This window comes from Rhipicephalus microplus, chromosome 9, assembly GCF_043290135.1.
Source record: "Rhipicephalus microplus isolate Deutch F79 chromosome 9, USDA_Rmic, whole genome shotgun sequence".
Classification (NCBI taxonomy): Eukaryota; Metazoa; Arthropoda; class Arachnida; order Ixodida; family Ixodidae; genus Rhipicephalus; species Rhipicephalus microplus.
In genome coordinates, this window is record NC_134708.1 from 108,845,567 (window position 1) to 108,860,300 (window position 14,734).

General features: G+C 44.1%; 1 protein-coding gene across 2 annotated transcripts in view; it reads left to right on the top strand.

Moving 5' to 3' along the window:
* Pop1 (POP1 ribonuclease P/MRP subunit) overlaps nt 1-12,440 on the top strand; it is a 48,097-nt gene extending 35,657 nt beyond the window's left edge. For both annotated transcript variants that reach the window (XM_037415024.2, XM_075874239.1), the window contains 2 exons: nt 6,495-6,714; nt 11,218-12,440. In XM_037415024.2, the coding sequence (XP_037270921.2) occupies nt 6,495-6,714; nt 11,218-11,983 (986 nt within the window). In that variant the 3' untranslated portion in view covers nt 11,984-12,440. The remainder of the gene's footprint in view (nt 1-6,494; nt 6,715-11,217) is intronic.
* The last annotated feature ends 2,294 nt before the right edge of the window (nt 12,441-14,734 follow it).

Below are 14,734 nucleotides of genomic sequence, written 5' to 3' on the forward strand. Positions count from 1 at the left end.
GATGGTGCGACCTCCATCTCGTTCGCAATGTGGATTTGCTGTTTACCGGCGCCTATTCGTGAAATGATGTCCACTTTTTCTTGCAGAGAACTGCCTCCGCTTTTTTCTCATGCTGCTCCCGATGCTCATCACGAATGGCGAACGTAGAAACGAATGTCTAAACTAGGCGCTTACACTAGTCAATAACACTAATCGTTAAATAACAATCGAACAGCATTGACAGTCACCTGAATAAAGGCTGCCAGGCTAAGCCAGCGGGCGAGGCTCAACTTGGCTGAATTGCTGAACGGGGATGCAAAAAAATGATAGAAGGCGCTGCAATAGGATAGGGCAACGTATGAAGAAATGATCTGAAAGCTTTGATGATGATAATAGTGCCACATAGTATGGAGCTGGGCATTTGCCATATTTACTCCCGTAATTCTCGCACTCGCATGATTCTTGCACCCTCCCTCCCCAAATCGGCCAACGAAAATACGATATTTTTCTGTGAGTACTGATTATAGCACTCGTGCAGTGATATTTACTATTAACCACTGATGGTAACGCACAGCCTGGTGCCATCTCTTAAAAACTGTCCATACTACCAACGCACGGAGCCCCAATCCAACCCAAGCCAAAGTGGCAAGCACCCGTTGCGGAAGTCCGTGCAGCGTGTGGTAACGCAATGTGTTGATACGGAAGCTACATGGTGCTTTTAGGTTGAAAGCAATTGACCATGCAGAAAACGATGATAGGGTTGCCGGCAGGCACTTCGTAGTTGGCAAGTTTTGTGTTCGCTACTGGCGATGGCAGCACGAGAAGCTGGAGGCCACCAACACGCGTTGGATGTTCCGTGGGCCTGAGTGCAAAATATCCCCAGCTTGAGGTGGAACTTCTTTATTATATCAAGGGTCTCCACACGAAGGCTCTTGAAACAGTGGACAATAACTTTAGTGTCTGCAAATAAATCGCTTCGTGTTGAACCTGTGGTTTTTTTGTTAAGGTAAGTCTCAATCAGTACTTAAGGGAAGATGCGGGTCTAAAAACTGCAATTTTTTTTGAAAAAGTCGGTTTTGTGTCTTATTTGTTGTTTTGTATTTTATGCCTCCAAGCGTTCTCCTTAATACTATATTAAAATATCAAAGCTGAGAATCAACTAGAAGTTATTGAAAATTAACGAGAGAAGGCACCCCAAACGCAAGCAGTGAGTGCCGGCGAGAGGTTCGTCTGCTGCTAGGCCTAGCCGCGGCAGCGGCGGCACACCCGATTTGGATTGTTCGAGTTTCATTCCTAGCGTCGATGACTTCGTCAGTGCTGTTTGATGACAAAAGCAAGTGTCGGGACAAACGCGGAAGCACATTTATTTGTGAGACCGATGCAATGCAGAACCTCATCAGCAGTGGAGTATGCTCCAACTGCAAGCGGTGCGAGCTGTGCATTCGAGTAATGGCAAGTAGACGATAAGGACTGGCATCGTTTTCAGAACTTAAGCGCCGAAATGACGCACGTGCTGCAACTGCTGTTTCGTCTACGTACGTGTCAAGCCGCGTATATCCCTCATGCAATGGAAGCGAGGAGACGTCCGCTAGCGGCAGTGCGGCGGACAGCTTCGCTGTGAGCGTGAAGTCGGTGGTCGCACCGCGTGCAATCAGGGCGCGGTGCGATCAGCGTCGGGCATGAGCAGCTTGTGCGGTTTTGTGCAATCACTGGTATTCAAAAAGCAGTGCGTCACAAGAACTGCCATTGGCAAAAAAAAAAAAAAAGTGGCATACCGCCGCCAAAAACCTCGCACGAGCCTGAGAGCAACGGCCGATCACCGCAGTACTGAGAAAAAAAAAGAAAAGAAAAAAAGTCAGTTGGGAGGAGGCAGCTTGCAGAGACTGTAAGGGTCCAATATATTGTGCTGGATTATTCTGGAACTGTCAATTTTTTCAAGATAGCTTTGCTGACATTCTATGTGAATTTCATGGAGATTGGTTGAAGAGTATAGTTTTAAACATTTTTTCGAACTTTCAAACCTCTTTTTCTCAATTCCTCATTTTTCGGCATTTTTAGAGCTTGTGCAATATAGTTTGTACACTTTACATAGTAGGGTTGAAATGAAACTTTGCTCACTTAAAGTTTAACATGTCCTGAATTCAAACAAACAACTTTCATAGGTCTTCAAAGCATATTCAGCCAGATAATTTCAGAAGCTTGTTTCTTGAGTATGGTTAAACTCAAAATTAGCATTAGAATTTTTTTTAGGCCAGCACACAAATATTACACAATGTTTCATTGCTACATTGAATTCTGCAATTCATTAGAAGCAAAATTTGCTATTTTTTTAGAGCTTTCTTGTGCTTAATACTGTTGCCTAAACTTGCACAATATTGCATTGTTTTTACAAATGCATGGTCTGCAAAAAATTAACTAAATGAGCCATAAAAAAATAGAAGCAGATTTAAAAAGAGGAGCTCGAACTGTATAACTGGTGAAAGTTTCATTGAGCTGTCACAAATATCTCAAGAAAAATTTTTCAAGGAGCATCTCCCTTAAAAGTTTGTGTTTGCTGGCATGAGAATCCCGATCTGCGACCACTTCGTTTTCTTTTTCGCTCTGTACGATTTCGCAGAAAACTTTCGCCACGTAATTATTGCACCCCTCTAACTTTTCATCGGCTTTTCCTGATGAAAGTGTGAAGATCATGCAAGTAAATATGTTAGATTGCCGGTAGTAATTCGTTATTTTGAAGTGCTATTAAGATTGCCGGGCGATCGAATTCCATTTGTTATTCTGAAACATTCGTTGCTCTGAGATTCGTAGTAATGAAATACTTTAACATTGAATCAATGAACACTGGGAAGGGGGTTTTTCGATATATTCGTTAATCTGAAAAAAAAATTAATCTGAGGTTCATTATAACCGTATTTCACTGTGTGGATTATAACAGTTTGTGGCGATGTATGCTCAGATGGGCGCACACCTATAAGCACGCCAAGAAGAAAACTGCCTCTCAGCCCAATGTATCGCTACACGGTCATGCGTGCCATGGAAAATAAACTCGGTTGAATCTCATCAATTCGAACATTTGGGTAATTTGAACTCATACTGAGGTCCCATCAAAGCTATGTGTATTTCAATGAGCGAAAACTCTCTGTAATTCGAACGCGCAAGCACTTGCGACGGTTAATTCGAACATGCCGGGCTCCGAAAATGCTCTCAGCACCATGCCCAATCCCTGGGTAGCACCTCTCAACGCTGCGTGCGAAGAAGGAAAAGAAGAAAAGGAAAGAAAAGACAGTGGCAGATTGTTTGCTCTCTCTCAAATGCCGATCTGCGGCGCGCCTATGCCACACTTCTCCCTTTTTTGTCTCTGCACGTAGAGACCCTTCTCCTTTCATGGCCGCGTGCTGAGAAAAAAAAAAAAAAAAGCTGTCGTGGAGAGTCCTTCTTTCTCGATGCAGAGGGTAGGAGCCATGGTAGCAGCGGAGATGCAGTCGTTGCTGTCGTGAGAGGGAAATTTCTTTGCGCCGCGGCGCGCTTCTCTGTCATGTGACCCGCTGAGCGCTTCCTCAATCCTCTCCGCTGGCTGTGTGAGGAGGACGGCTTTCTCGGCCGTGTGGGGCGTGGTTGTAAGGTTGGCGTGGGAGTTTTGAAAGAGCGGCGCCGAACGAGCATCAAATTCTGCAGAAAACGACATACTTAACACACTACGGTCGGTATTTTTTTATAGACTAATTTAGTTCGTTATATCCATTTATCGGTCAATTTTACTTTGTTACAACGAGTTTCAATGGTGCTTTCAAGGGGAATTTCATTTACTTTGTCATATACATTATTTTGCTATATCCCGTTACATTATAACAAGGTTTGAGTGTACTTAAAAGCCTCTTCATTCAAACTTTATCATTGGTTATTCATACTTTTTGCAGGTGCATACCAGAAAATATCTGCTGCTTTCCCACTACTATTTGAAAATTTGTGTGCTTATATAATCCTAACATTCTGAAAATGAAAAATAAGCAGGTGAGGCCTTCAAGGAAAAAGGCTTTGCTAGTACAAAAATGTTAATAATGAAGTATGCATATGGTAAACCGTGATGCTTCTCCATTGGTATAGAGAGCTTTGTGCTGAAGGCCCATATATCAATGAATCAGTTGGCAATTCAGGATTGCTTTAAATATCTGATCCGCAGTAAGTGGCCAATAAACTTGTGGGCTTTACACCTCTGCTTCCTATTCACTGTGTGTAGTAAAGGCTTTCTTAAAAACACTAAGAAGTTTTTAAATGGGATAAAATCCATGCCTAATCTAAACGTGTGGCGTCACCTCACCCAGAGTCATCTATCTGAGAACTTCTGATAATTCAAGTTTCTTGATAACTTAAACAAATTTCGGAGGTCCCTTCGAGTTTGAAGTGACGAGAGTTGACTGTATATTTCGGTTTTTACGGTAGTCTGGACCGGCATGTAGTCCGAGGTGTATTTTAGAAATAGCAAATGCAAGAAAAAAAATCTTTTAGCCCTAATGTAGCCTAAGTAGAGCAGAAACTCAAAGCATTTACTCACGCACTCATTCATCCTTGCTTTTCCTTACATTACCTAGTCAGAATCGTCCTCCCACAGCACCTCATCTTCAGTGCCACATGGTCTTTTGAAATCGAGCGCTTCTTGAAGGCACAAAGGCACACGTAGATGCATGCTTGCGAAAGACCAACTGGCATTGTGCGAAATTCGTTGTGTACTTTTTGCTGTAAGACTTTTCAAAAAGTGTGTTTGCCCACCTATAGGGAGACACGATGACGCAGTGAAAAATGCACGCGCATAGTGAAGTGAATGGCTAGCCCTTTTTTGATCGTGACATTGTGCCAGAGATAGCAATCTGTGCAGGGAACATATCAATTTAATGTAGTTTGCCAACAGTGCTAAGATCAGACCACGGAGTTCCAGGCCACTGCTTCATGACGAGCAGCCACAAATTCCAATATTTGGCCCACGTGCAGCGGCAACTGAACAGGCAGGGTAGAATGGCCCCACTGCGAGACTCTTGGCAGCTGTTTGACGGCGTGCACTTGCACACTACCACGCAATTGCTTGTTTATCAATTATGATCACGACTACATTCTATGCCTATTGTCTTCTCACTACCTTTGCGAGTTGAGAAAATTTCGGAGAAAACGGCATATGTTTTCATCTAACAGAAGACTCTCTAAAGTACTTGCTACGTGTTTTGTGTGGCCATATTTGATGGCCTAGGTCGAATCGATCTGCCAGCGTTGTGCCACAGACAATTGCTGCCACGGCCTTGTGCTGGTGATGCCTTGCTTTATGGGCATTGCTTTGGCCTGGACAGCTAAAGAATAAACTGAGAAAAGCCTGTGTTATTCAACCCTTTTGGCACAACTGTATTTGCTGTGAGGGTCAAGCACGCAGGCATATTCAGCAATTGTCGAACTTCTTTTGTCGCTTCTACCACAATAGCTGTCGTAAAGACAACTGTGGTCGAGCCTGCATTTGTTGTACTCAAAAGGGATCATGAAATATACTGAGATAATATACATTATTTTAATGAAACAAGATTTTATGACATGAATTAGATGCATAATTGAAATCCTCATTGAAATTTGCATACACTCAGACCTCAATATAACAAATGTGGATATAATGAAATATTGGTTATTACGAAGTAAATGAAAAATAGTCTCACAATAGATATGCTGTCAGGTATATACATATGTAACGAATTTTTGGATATAACGAATCTATTTTCTTGTATGATGCAAGTTTGTTAAACACTTAAATCCCATTATAACAAAATTGTATCTTACACTAAAATAAGTTCACTATATCAGAAAATTTGTTATAAAGGTTTATTCCTAAGACTATATATTGTAAAACTTTTTTTATTCGCTTCGTTATAACCAATACTTTGTTATATCCAGTTTTGTTACATCAAGGTTCGAGTGTAATGAGGTTGAAGTGTAGTGGCAAGATTATCTAAAACCTTGTTTTAGTATAGTAAAATTGACCTGTCTTTAGACATTATCAAATAAATTTATCAAAACAAAAATCTGCACGCTCTTGCATTGACTCTATTGCTTTCTGTTGTGATCCACAGCTTTTCATGAAAAGCGAGATGCTGCAAAACTCCTGCGTCCTAGCAGCTGTGCACAAGCAGGGGCTCACTGCCTCACTCAGGTGCTATTTTATTCTAGTGAAGCTGAAATGGAAGAATGTATACGGTTTGGAATGCTGCCATCAAATTCATAATTATTTCAACTTTTTTGTTGCCTATAATTTTGCTGCTGTAAGGGCGTTAAGGTGACTTGATGGATTGCTTCTCTTTTTCCTTAGAGCATGCAATACGACCAGAGCTATCACTTTTCACATCAGTTTGTCTAATGTTGTCAATAACATGCTGTTTATTACGTTGTTACAGAGTAGCTCATCTAACTTAGGCCTTGCATCTGATAGCTATAAAGATCCAACCAATACCAATCCCTGGCCCTCTTTCGCTTGTTGAATAACCCAGGTTTTGGCAGTGGCTGGGATTTGATCTTGCCAGCCGGCTGGGGTCGTCCGTTTTGGATTGCCCTGGTTTATCGGGGTGCCCGGGCGTGTGGCCTGCGGGAACTGCGAAGCCTCTCGCTCGAGATGGGCCTGCCCTGCTTTCCCTTCGATCACCCAGACACGGCCGCCACTCGGCTGTCTGAGGAGGAGAACCGCCGAGAGCTGATGACGAAGCATCTGCGGTAAGCTCTGCCTATAGGTGTGTGCTGGTGTGCTCAGTTAGATCGCAAAGATCCACGGAAGTAGTGCGTGTTGACATAATAGTGTGTGTCGACATAATGCAGAACTTAGCACTAGCAAACTACTGGGAAAGCTAAAGAACTCGAGCCGGTTTACGAAGAAACGTAAGCGATGTTTAGGGGACTGTATCTACAAGTTCTCTATTGTGTAAAACTTTGTTGGAGCTGGAATAGAACTTATGCCTTCATTGTGATTCCGGTAATGAGTTTTCGAAAACAAGCATCAATTTGAAGTATTTTATTCATGGAGTTAACCAACAAAGAAATATTGAAACAGGAAAGTTTTCTGATGAGCACTTTGTTGATGGTATTGGTGCACATACTGCTCTAACAACAGCCAGACAAAGGTCTGCATACGTTGCTAATTTTGTAACTCCTGCCTTTATCTTTGTTGTTTTTTCCCCCCCCCCCCCCCCTATTTCGATGCAGCTGTCATATGCGAGAATGTTTGGTACTGAATGGTGATACTTTTGATACGTACTAGGATATAAAGGTGGTACTTGGCAGTGGGGAACGTATTACTTGATCAAGTTTGGTGTTTTTGCGCGATGTTAATCTTCTTTTTTATAAATTACTGCAGTGCTCAGTGTATAAATCGCTGCACAAATCATTTTTTTTTAGTGTAAAAGTTGGCGAATTCCTCCGAGGGGCTCATGGTTTGTACAATCATTTATAGGAATATATAATGTAAAAGGATGAACAGCGATGGCACTCTCCACTTTTGTGTGCTTTCTATGGTGAAATGAGCTGCTTATTATGATACTCTAATGTTGCGATGTTGGATATAGCTATTGAATCTGGCTACAGCATGCATGAAAAATGGCTCCCTACGGCTACCACGCCCCATGGTGCAAAACTGTTTCAGACACGCGGGTTTTGTTCGACGACGTGTCCTGTTTGACGACGTGCCCGAACTGCCCTGCGGCATCGACCCTAGTGCTACGTGATCAGTGTGATACATTCCACAAATACCACCCTAAGTGACGATACGCTAGTGAAATTGACGTCGACGCCCCGCCACAGTGGTCTAGTGGCTGAAGTACTCGGCTGCTGACCCGTAGGTCGCGGGATCGAATCCCGGCGGTGGCGGCTGCATTTCCGATGGAGGTGGAAATGTTGTAGGCCCGTGTGCTCAGATTTGAGTGCACGTTAAAGAACCCCAGGTGGTCTAAATTTCCGGAGCCCTCCACTACGGCGTCTTTCATAATCATATGGTCGTTTTGGGACGTTAAACCCCACAAATCAATCAATCAAATTGACGTCGACGATCTGAGTATGTTTGGAGCCGGCACCCGGCCATGCCCTCACTGATGGCTCTCCCTGTTGTGTTCAAGCATGCGTGCAATTCATTGTGTCGCATCAACTGATTTGACATGTGCTCCACAGCATGAGTACGATCATTTAGGGTGAGAACACGTGCCAGAATGTCGGGAAACCGCTGCGCAGTGAGAACCTGCAGGTCGAGGCGCGGCAAAAGCGGAAATTGCAAGGCGTTTCATGCCTTAATTTTTCCAAGCCACAAACCTCAACGCAGCCAGTGGGTTGCCTTCGTACATGCCAATGGACAGAGAGATCGACTGGATGCCTAAAGAGAACAGCCGCATTTGCTCGTTTTTTTTTGCACCGAGCTGCTACAGGGTAAATCTTTTGTTGGCAAATGAGTTGGATTTCACTTGCAGTATGAGGCCGCTTATCGAGGCTGGGGCTAAAGGGAGAGGAGAAAACCGAGTTGGCGCTACTTAACCTAGCCGGCGAAAAACGCATGGAGGGGCTTTTGTCGACATCATCAGGGACAAAGCTAGACTAGCCACGTTAACACAGCTGGACTGACCACACGTGCGCTCCTAGTAGACGAAGTGCCAGTGTGCGTGACGTCACCATTTTTTTTAAAGCAGCATCAGCAGTGCAGCGGCCTCGACATAGCCGTGAGGTAGCGCTGACACCACTACAATTTGACAGGCTTTCGACCCATTTTGAACCACGTTTGATAGCAGATATATTAATCAATATTAGACATATTCATTCCATTCTTACCTCAGATGCGTTTTAGGTGGCGAATCGCTACTAGGGGGTCAATAGCTACTCGTTGGCGCAAAAATCTTGACATGAGTAAATTTGATGTCTGTGCTCCTTTAAAGTCCGGCAGTTTTCACCGGGCAAGGTGGGGGAAGAGGAGATTAACTCCTGTACCTTCCCACTTTCTGTCGATTATGATGGCAATGGCCCAGGTGACCGCTCGAAGTCTTTGGACACGGGCGTCATCTTCAGCTTGCCAGACGGCCCAAAGCTGGTCGGCCAGCTTGTCCCTGGTGAGTGTTGCCTCCCAGTGGAAATGCAGCTGGCGCCGCCGATTGACAACAGTGACCGCAGCCGCGGCGGAGGTCGGCCCCTGCCTAACATGCGTCGCGAAGGTAGCGGCGGCAGTGACGTTAACTTTTCCAGCACACTCCCAAAGCATGTGCCGCAGTGTGGCCCTTTTCCCACACGCTTTACATGCGCCCATCGGGTACAGATGAGGATAACACGAGCGTATCCTGTTAAACGGAACACATTTCCCCGGTTCCTACAGGTTCCGTTTAATAAGAGTCAATGTAGTAAGTGGCTCACATTGCACAAAAATGCCTGAAGCACCCAATGACCAAAGTTTTTAGGCCAACTTGGTCTCACGGAAGTTACATTGTATCTGTATGAGGCTGGGTTAGTTACTGTGCAACTGTGGTGTGAAAATGGTGCAAAAGCTATACAAAAACAACATAAAAATGGTGGCGCAACAGGTGCCATGCCTGTTCCTTGGCTCGCTTGTTTTGTATTCTATGCATGCACACTGGAGCTTACCTCTTGGCGGGTAATGCTGGAAGGGCTTCTCCGGTGGTGATCTTGTTTTCCGAATGCCAAGCTAGCCCGGACAGCTAAAGAAACTGGATGTGGTCTGTGTTATTCAACCCTTTTGGCATCTGCACTCATGCTCTGAGGGTCAAGCGCACAGATACAGAAAACCCTTTTTTGGCACTTAGTCTGGACGGGGACAGTTGGAGATTGACTGTTGAAGCATGCCCATTTATTTCTTTTTTTTAAAAGAATTCCTCAAGTTTATTGTATCATTACACCGCTTGCCATAAGCGTACTCTTTTATATGTAATAAACGGCACTTCAGCTATCAGTATAATGAAATTTTGTACATAAATTGTGTTTAGGTTTTTATAACGTCGTGTCTAGAACACCATTTATTCTTAACCACAATACACACGTTTATTTGCAGTTTTGATATATGACAATGGTTCACTGCTACCGCATTGGTAGACTGATGCAATGAGTCGAAGCTGATGCTGAGGTTAAATGTACAGTGTTTTATTTAAACGTGGTTTTTGTGAGTGCATTTCTGTAGTCACACACTATGAAATTTGAAAAATCATGTAGTGGGTGAATACGAAGCTAGGATTTCACCCATGACTGTTTGCCATAACATTGGTTCTTGTGGTCTGGAACATACAATTATTTATTCCAGACAGATTTATTTTATATTGTTGTGCTATGCTGATTTGTTTCCTTATTAACTCTCTCATGTCCAGAGGAATTTCGCTCTCGAAAGCAGACATGAAACGTACGATATTTTGCAAGTTATTTATAGTGCTTAGAAGCTAATAGCAACACACCAGATAAATATTTGAGGGTGCAGCAAGTGTCACGAAGGTTTTTTAAAGTGCATAGATCTACGTTTTGCATGACAACCAAGTTTTAGAAATTGGTTCTAAATATATGTTCTTTGTTATGAGATTCAGAAAATATTTGTGTAACTCTTTCATTGAGTCCTATGTGACACTGCATCATTTTCCACAATGTTGTGTGGATGCTTCTATATTTTTACTAGAATTCCGCCTACATAATAAGCAGTCAACCTTCTGAATCTAGAAGATTGTAGGTAGGGTAAAGCGAAAGGTAAGAGCAAGCTCTGTGTCGGGTAAAGTAGGGCATGTCTGCTGCCACAAGGGGGATTTTTAAAAAATTGCTTACCAATGCTAGACCTGTGTGGCACGCACTGAGTTAAAGCACAGTGCACAAACCAAACCGCTCAGGAGAGTTGACGAAGAGACTGGCCATCGTGTAGTTAGGCGGTAGGAGACTACATTTGTTGCAGATGCTGCTTCTACTTTTACCTGTGGCAAGTTATCAGTTCTTCCTGCTTCATTTACATCATTCTATATTAAAGCATAGAACAGTCTGTTTATTTCATATGTTATCTAAATTCATCATCTGCTTACTTTTGTAAGGCTCTTTATTCTGCTCACACTTCAGAATGACAATTTTTTTAAATATGGACAGTACAGCTTACCTGGTGTTCTCCTATGTGGTGAACACCAAACTAACAGACAGAGCATACAGAGCATGGAACACTTGTGCATTGTTTAGACATTGCCATGGTTTAATGGTTCCCCCATCTCAATGCAGGTACCCTCCGGACAAGCGGCCATCGTTCCAGAAGCTGCGCATCTCGTGCCCTTTCTTCTTCCCGTGGTCACAACTGGTCCACGAGTGGCGCACCTTGGACCAGTTCAGTGCCGACAACGTCGGACACGACGATGGTTCCACCTTCTACGTCCTCAGAAGCCGTAAAGTGCTCAGGAGGCTGGCGGCCATCTTCACAGATGCCAACAAGAAGCGGAAAAAGGTCATGCTGTCAGCAACGACTGCGTCCAAGCAGCTGGACGACATTCGCGTCACAGCCAAGGCAGCGAAGCTGGATCTCTCGCACGCACTCGTCTGCGTAGAACTCACCAGCTGTTCGAGAGGAGTTCCAAAGCGTTTCGACTCCATCTCCATGCCTAGTGCGGAAGACGTCCTGGTGCTTAAGAACAGTGGTTCTGCCGACTCGGCGAAAGCACCTTGCGAGAGCCTCAGGAGGTTGAAGAAACTGAAGGACCCCAAAGCGAAGAAGAGGAAAGTGCCCAGGCCTTCGGTTGAAGAATTGTTGGCTAGGCCGACCGTGAGCAGTGTGGTGAAGAGTTGCTCAAGACTTATTTTCGGGGGTGTGGTGAGCGGAGACTATTGTTTCTCGTCAGCGTGTGGTAGGGGACTTGGTTACTGTACATTCGAAGGACTTGTGCGTCTCATTGAGACCTCTGCTTCGGCCGATGTTAGGCCACGCGTGTTGTTCAGGCATCAGCATTCAGTTCAGTACAGGTATGCAGCTTTACGTGTGCTAGAAGAGTGCTAAGGCTTGACTTGGCATAACTTGAGGTCGCACAATCATTGAACTTTTATGTAAATAGGAAGCACTTTCTCATTTGGGAATCGCTGATTTCATTGCGTGTCTTTTCATCTGATGCTGACTTGGCTGTCAGATTAATGCATCACTTTTTGTATTGTAACACATCAAAGCGTGGGACCCTGAAATATAGTTTGTTGGTTGAGCTTCCGGATATCATGGTTTTGTCTTGCATAAGAAAAGTGTACAACTGTCATAAGGACTTACTTGTGCAGTTGTTCTTCCTGGAACTAAACTGAAGTTGTAACATCTCAATGGACATCTTGTGAAATTGTTTCTCTATGCTTTGTTGTTGCAATCATTTAAAAAGGTATGTGTTAGTGTATGACCAATTTGTGATTTTTCGACAGGAACTCTACGATGCACTTGCTGAGCGTATTTGAATAACTTTATTTTTGTGACTTAAGTTGACAAAGCTTCTCACGAAATAAAAGTGGCACTGCTTTTTTTGTTTAGTTTTGCACTGCAATGGTCGTATTGCATTGTGTGTAACATTGAGACATGTGTACCATCACTGTAAAATGAAAGGTGAACAGGAATAACTGCTCAGAATGCCTGTTCTGCAATTTGTAGGGTGGTATGTCATGTTGTGGTCAATTTGTAAGCACAGAATGGTGAGATGTACTGAACAGCAAACAAGTGACAGCAGATACTACAAGTGCTCTTGTCCTGTGTTCTGTTTCTCGCTGCACCACAGCTCATCTGTAGAAACCAGCCCAGGCTGTAATCATTGTAGCATAGAAATTGTGGACTATAAATTGAGTCTTCATCCCAAATTCAGGTGAACCTGGAGATAGAACAAAACATTAAAGTATGTAGTGTCAGAGTAAGCATTTGAATTTCGCTGATTTATGCTAAAGTTGGGGAAGCTAAAAAAAATGCCAGGCCTCTGCGGAAGGCACAGCACAGTCACAGCAAAAGCGAGAAGAGCGGCCTTTCAGAGCCTTTTCAAAACACTCATTGGGCAACTACTGCTAGCACACTTGCTTGATACCCACTAGGGCATCAATAATAAACTTTTGGGTGGTAGGCCAGCATTCGCTATACTATTTTTCATCATTATTTTGAGAAGCGTGGTATCCACTAAACACTTGCAAGGAATTTTGTGCCAATTGTTCATGCAGTGGCTGACGACGATAAAGAATTATGGCTGAAATGGGTATGCACCACAGTTAATAAAGGAACAAGGACAAGCTTTTGTAATGGGTTGGAGCATTGGACGGCCGACTCGTTACGCTATTCGCATTGTGCAACGACTGATTGTTCTTTCGCTGTTGCAAAAGACTTTATAAGTTGTGTTAACGCGCCCCGCCGCGGTGGTCTAGTGGCTAAGGTACTCGGCTGCTGACCCGCAGGTCGCGGGTTCAAATCCCGGCTGCGGCGGCTGCATTTCCGATGGAGGCGGAAATGGTGTAGGCCTGTGTGCTCAGATTTGGGCGCACGTTAAAGAACCCCAGGTGGTCAAAATTTCCGGAGCCCTCCACTACGGCGTCTTTCATAATCATATGGTCGTTTTGGGACGTTAAACCCCACAAATCAATCAATCAAATTGACGTCGACGATCTGAGTATGTTTGGAGCCGGCACCCGGCCATGCCCTCACTGATGGCTCTCCCTGTTGTGTTCAAGCATGCGTGCAATTCATTGTGTCGCATCAACTGATTTGACATGTGCTCCACAGCATGAGTACGATCATTTAGGGTGAGAACACGTGCCAGAATGTCGGGAAACAGCTGCGCAGTGAGAACCTGCAGGTCGAGGCAAGATAATGCCGCTTGGCGGTTATGGGTCGTCAAGAAAAATGAAAGCTGCCCGAAAAATAACTTTTTAGAGTGATCTCTAAAATTCTATTGAGCCAGTCTCTCACACTATCGCACCTGTGCAGGGCCGCTAGGCAGTGAAACTAGGGCACGGGTGAATATCCAAGCGTTTTCAATATTTCAACAAAGATTACAATATTGAAATTCACTTCTACTCGAAATTTTATAATTCATAATTTTGAAGTAGTGACTGAATCGATGTATACTTTTAACTGTATATAATGGTCCTGTAACTGTTGTTTCACTGCAGCATGCGGTTATGTGCACTGAACCCACCTGTCCAAGAGAAAGCGTACTGCAGCAAAGCCACACTTCAGGATTAAGTGTGTACATGTTACATTGACGATTAATTGTTTTTAATGGCCAGTAAAGAGGCTCCGATTTTTTTTTTACACACCCGCAAACAAGCTTGCCAATTCGTACGGTATACCATCGCGATAACATTTTTCGAGAGATTGCAGCACTGCAAGCCGCGCAGACCTTTCATTTCAAAAAATCATTCCCGCGCCTCTTTCCTTCTGACCAACCCCCTCGTACATGCAGTGATGCAAGCCTGCCCATGGGCAACTTGATTTGCCAATAAGCTCGTCCATTGGTCATTTGCACTAAAGAACGGTGCCCTAGCCCTGTGATGGCGGAGTTTCGGCCACGCTGTCCGCATTTTCATTTTTCTGTGCTGTCCTCTGCCGTTTTGTGTAGGCTGAGACTACTGGGAGGAGCGGTGTGGCCAGAAGGAAAGCTTCCGAAATATATAGAGGTGTCTCGCTACTTCTCTGCTAGTGGAAGCGCGCTTCTCGAATCGCATTTCTTTTCTGCGCTGCTATGCTCATGCCGGGGATGCTCTGCTCAGTCACTGGCTGCACGCCGATGACGTATCACTG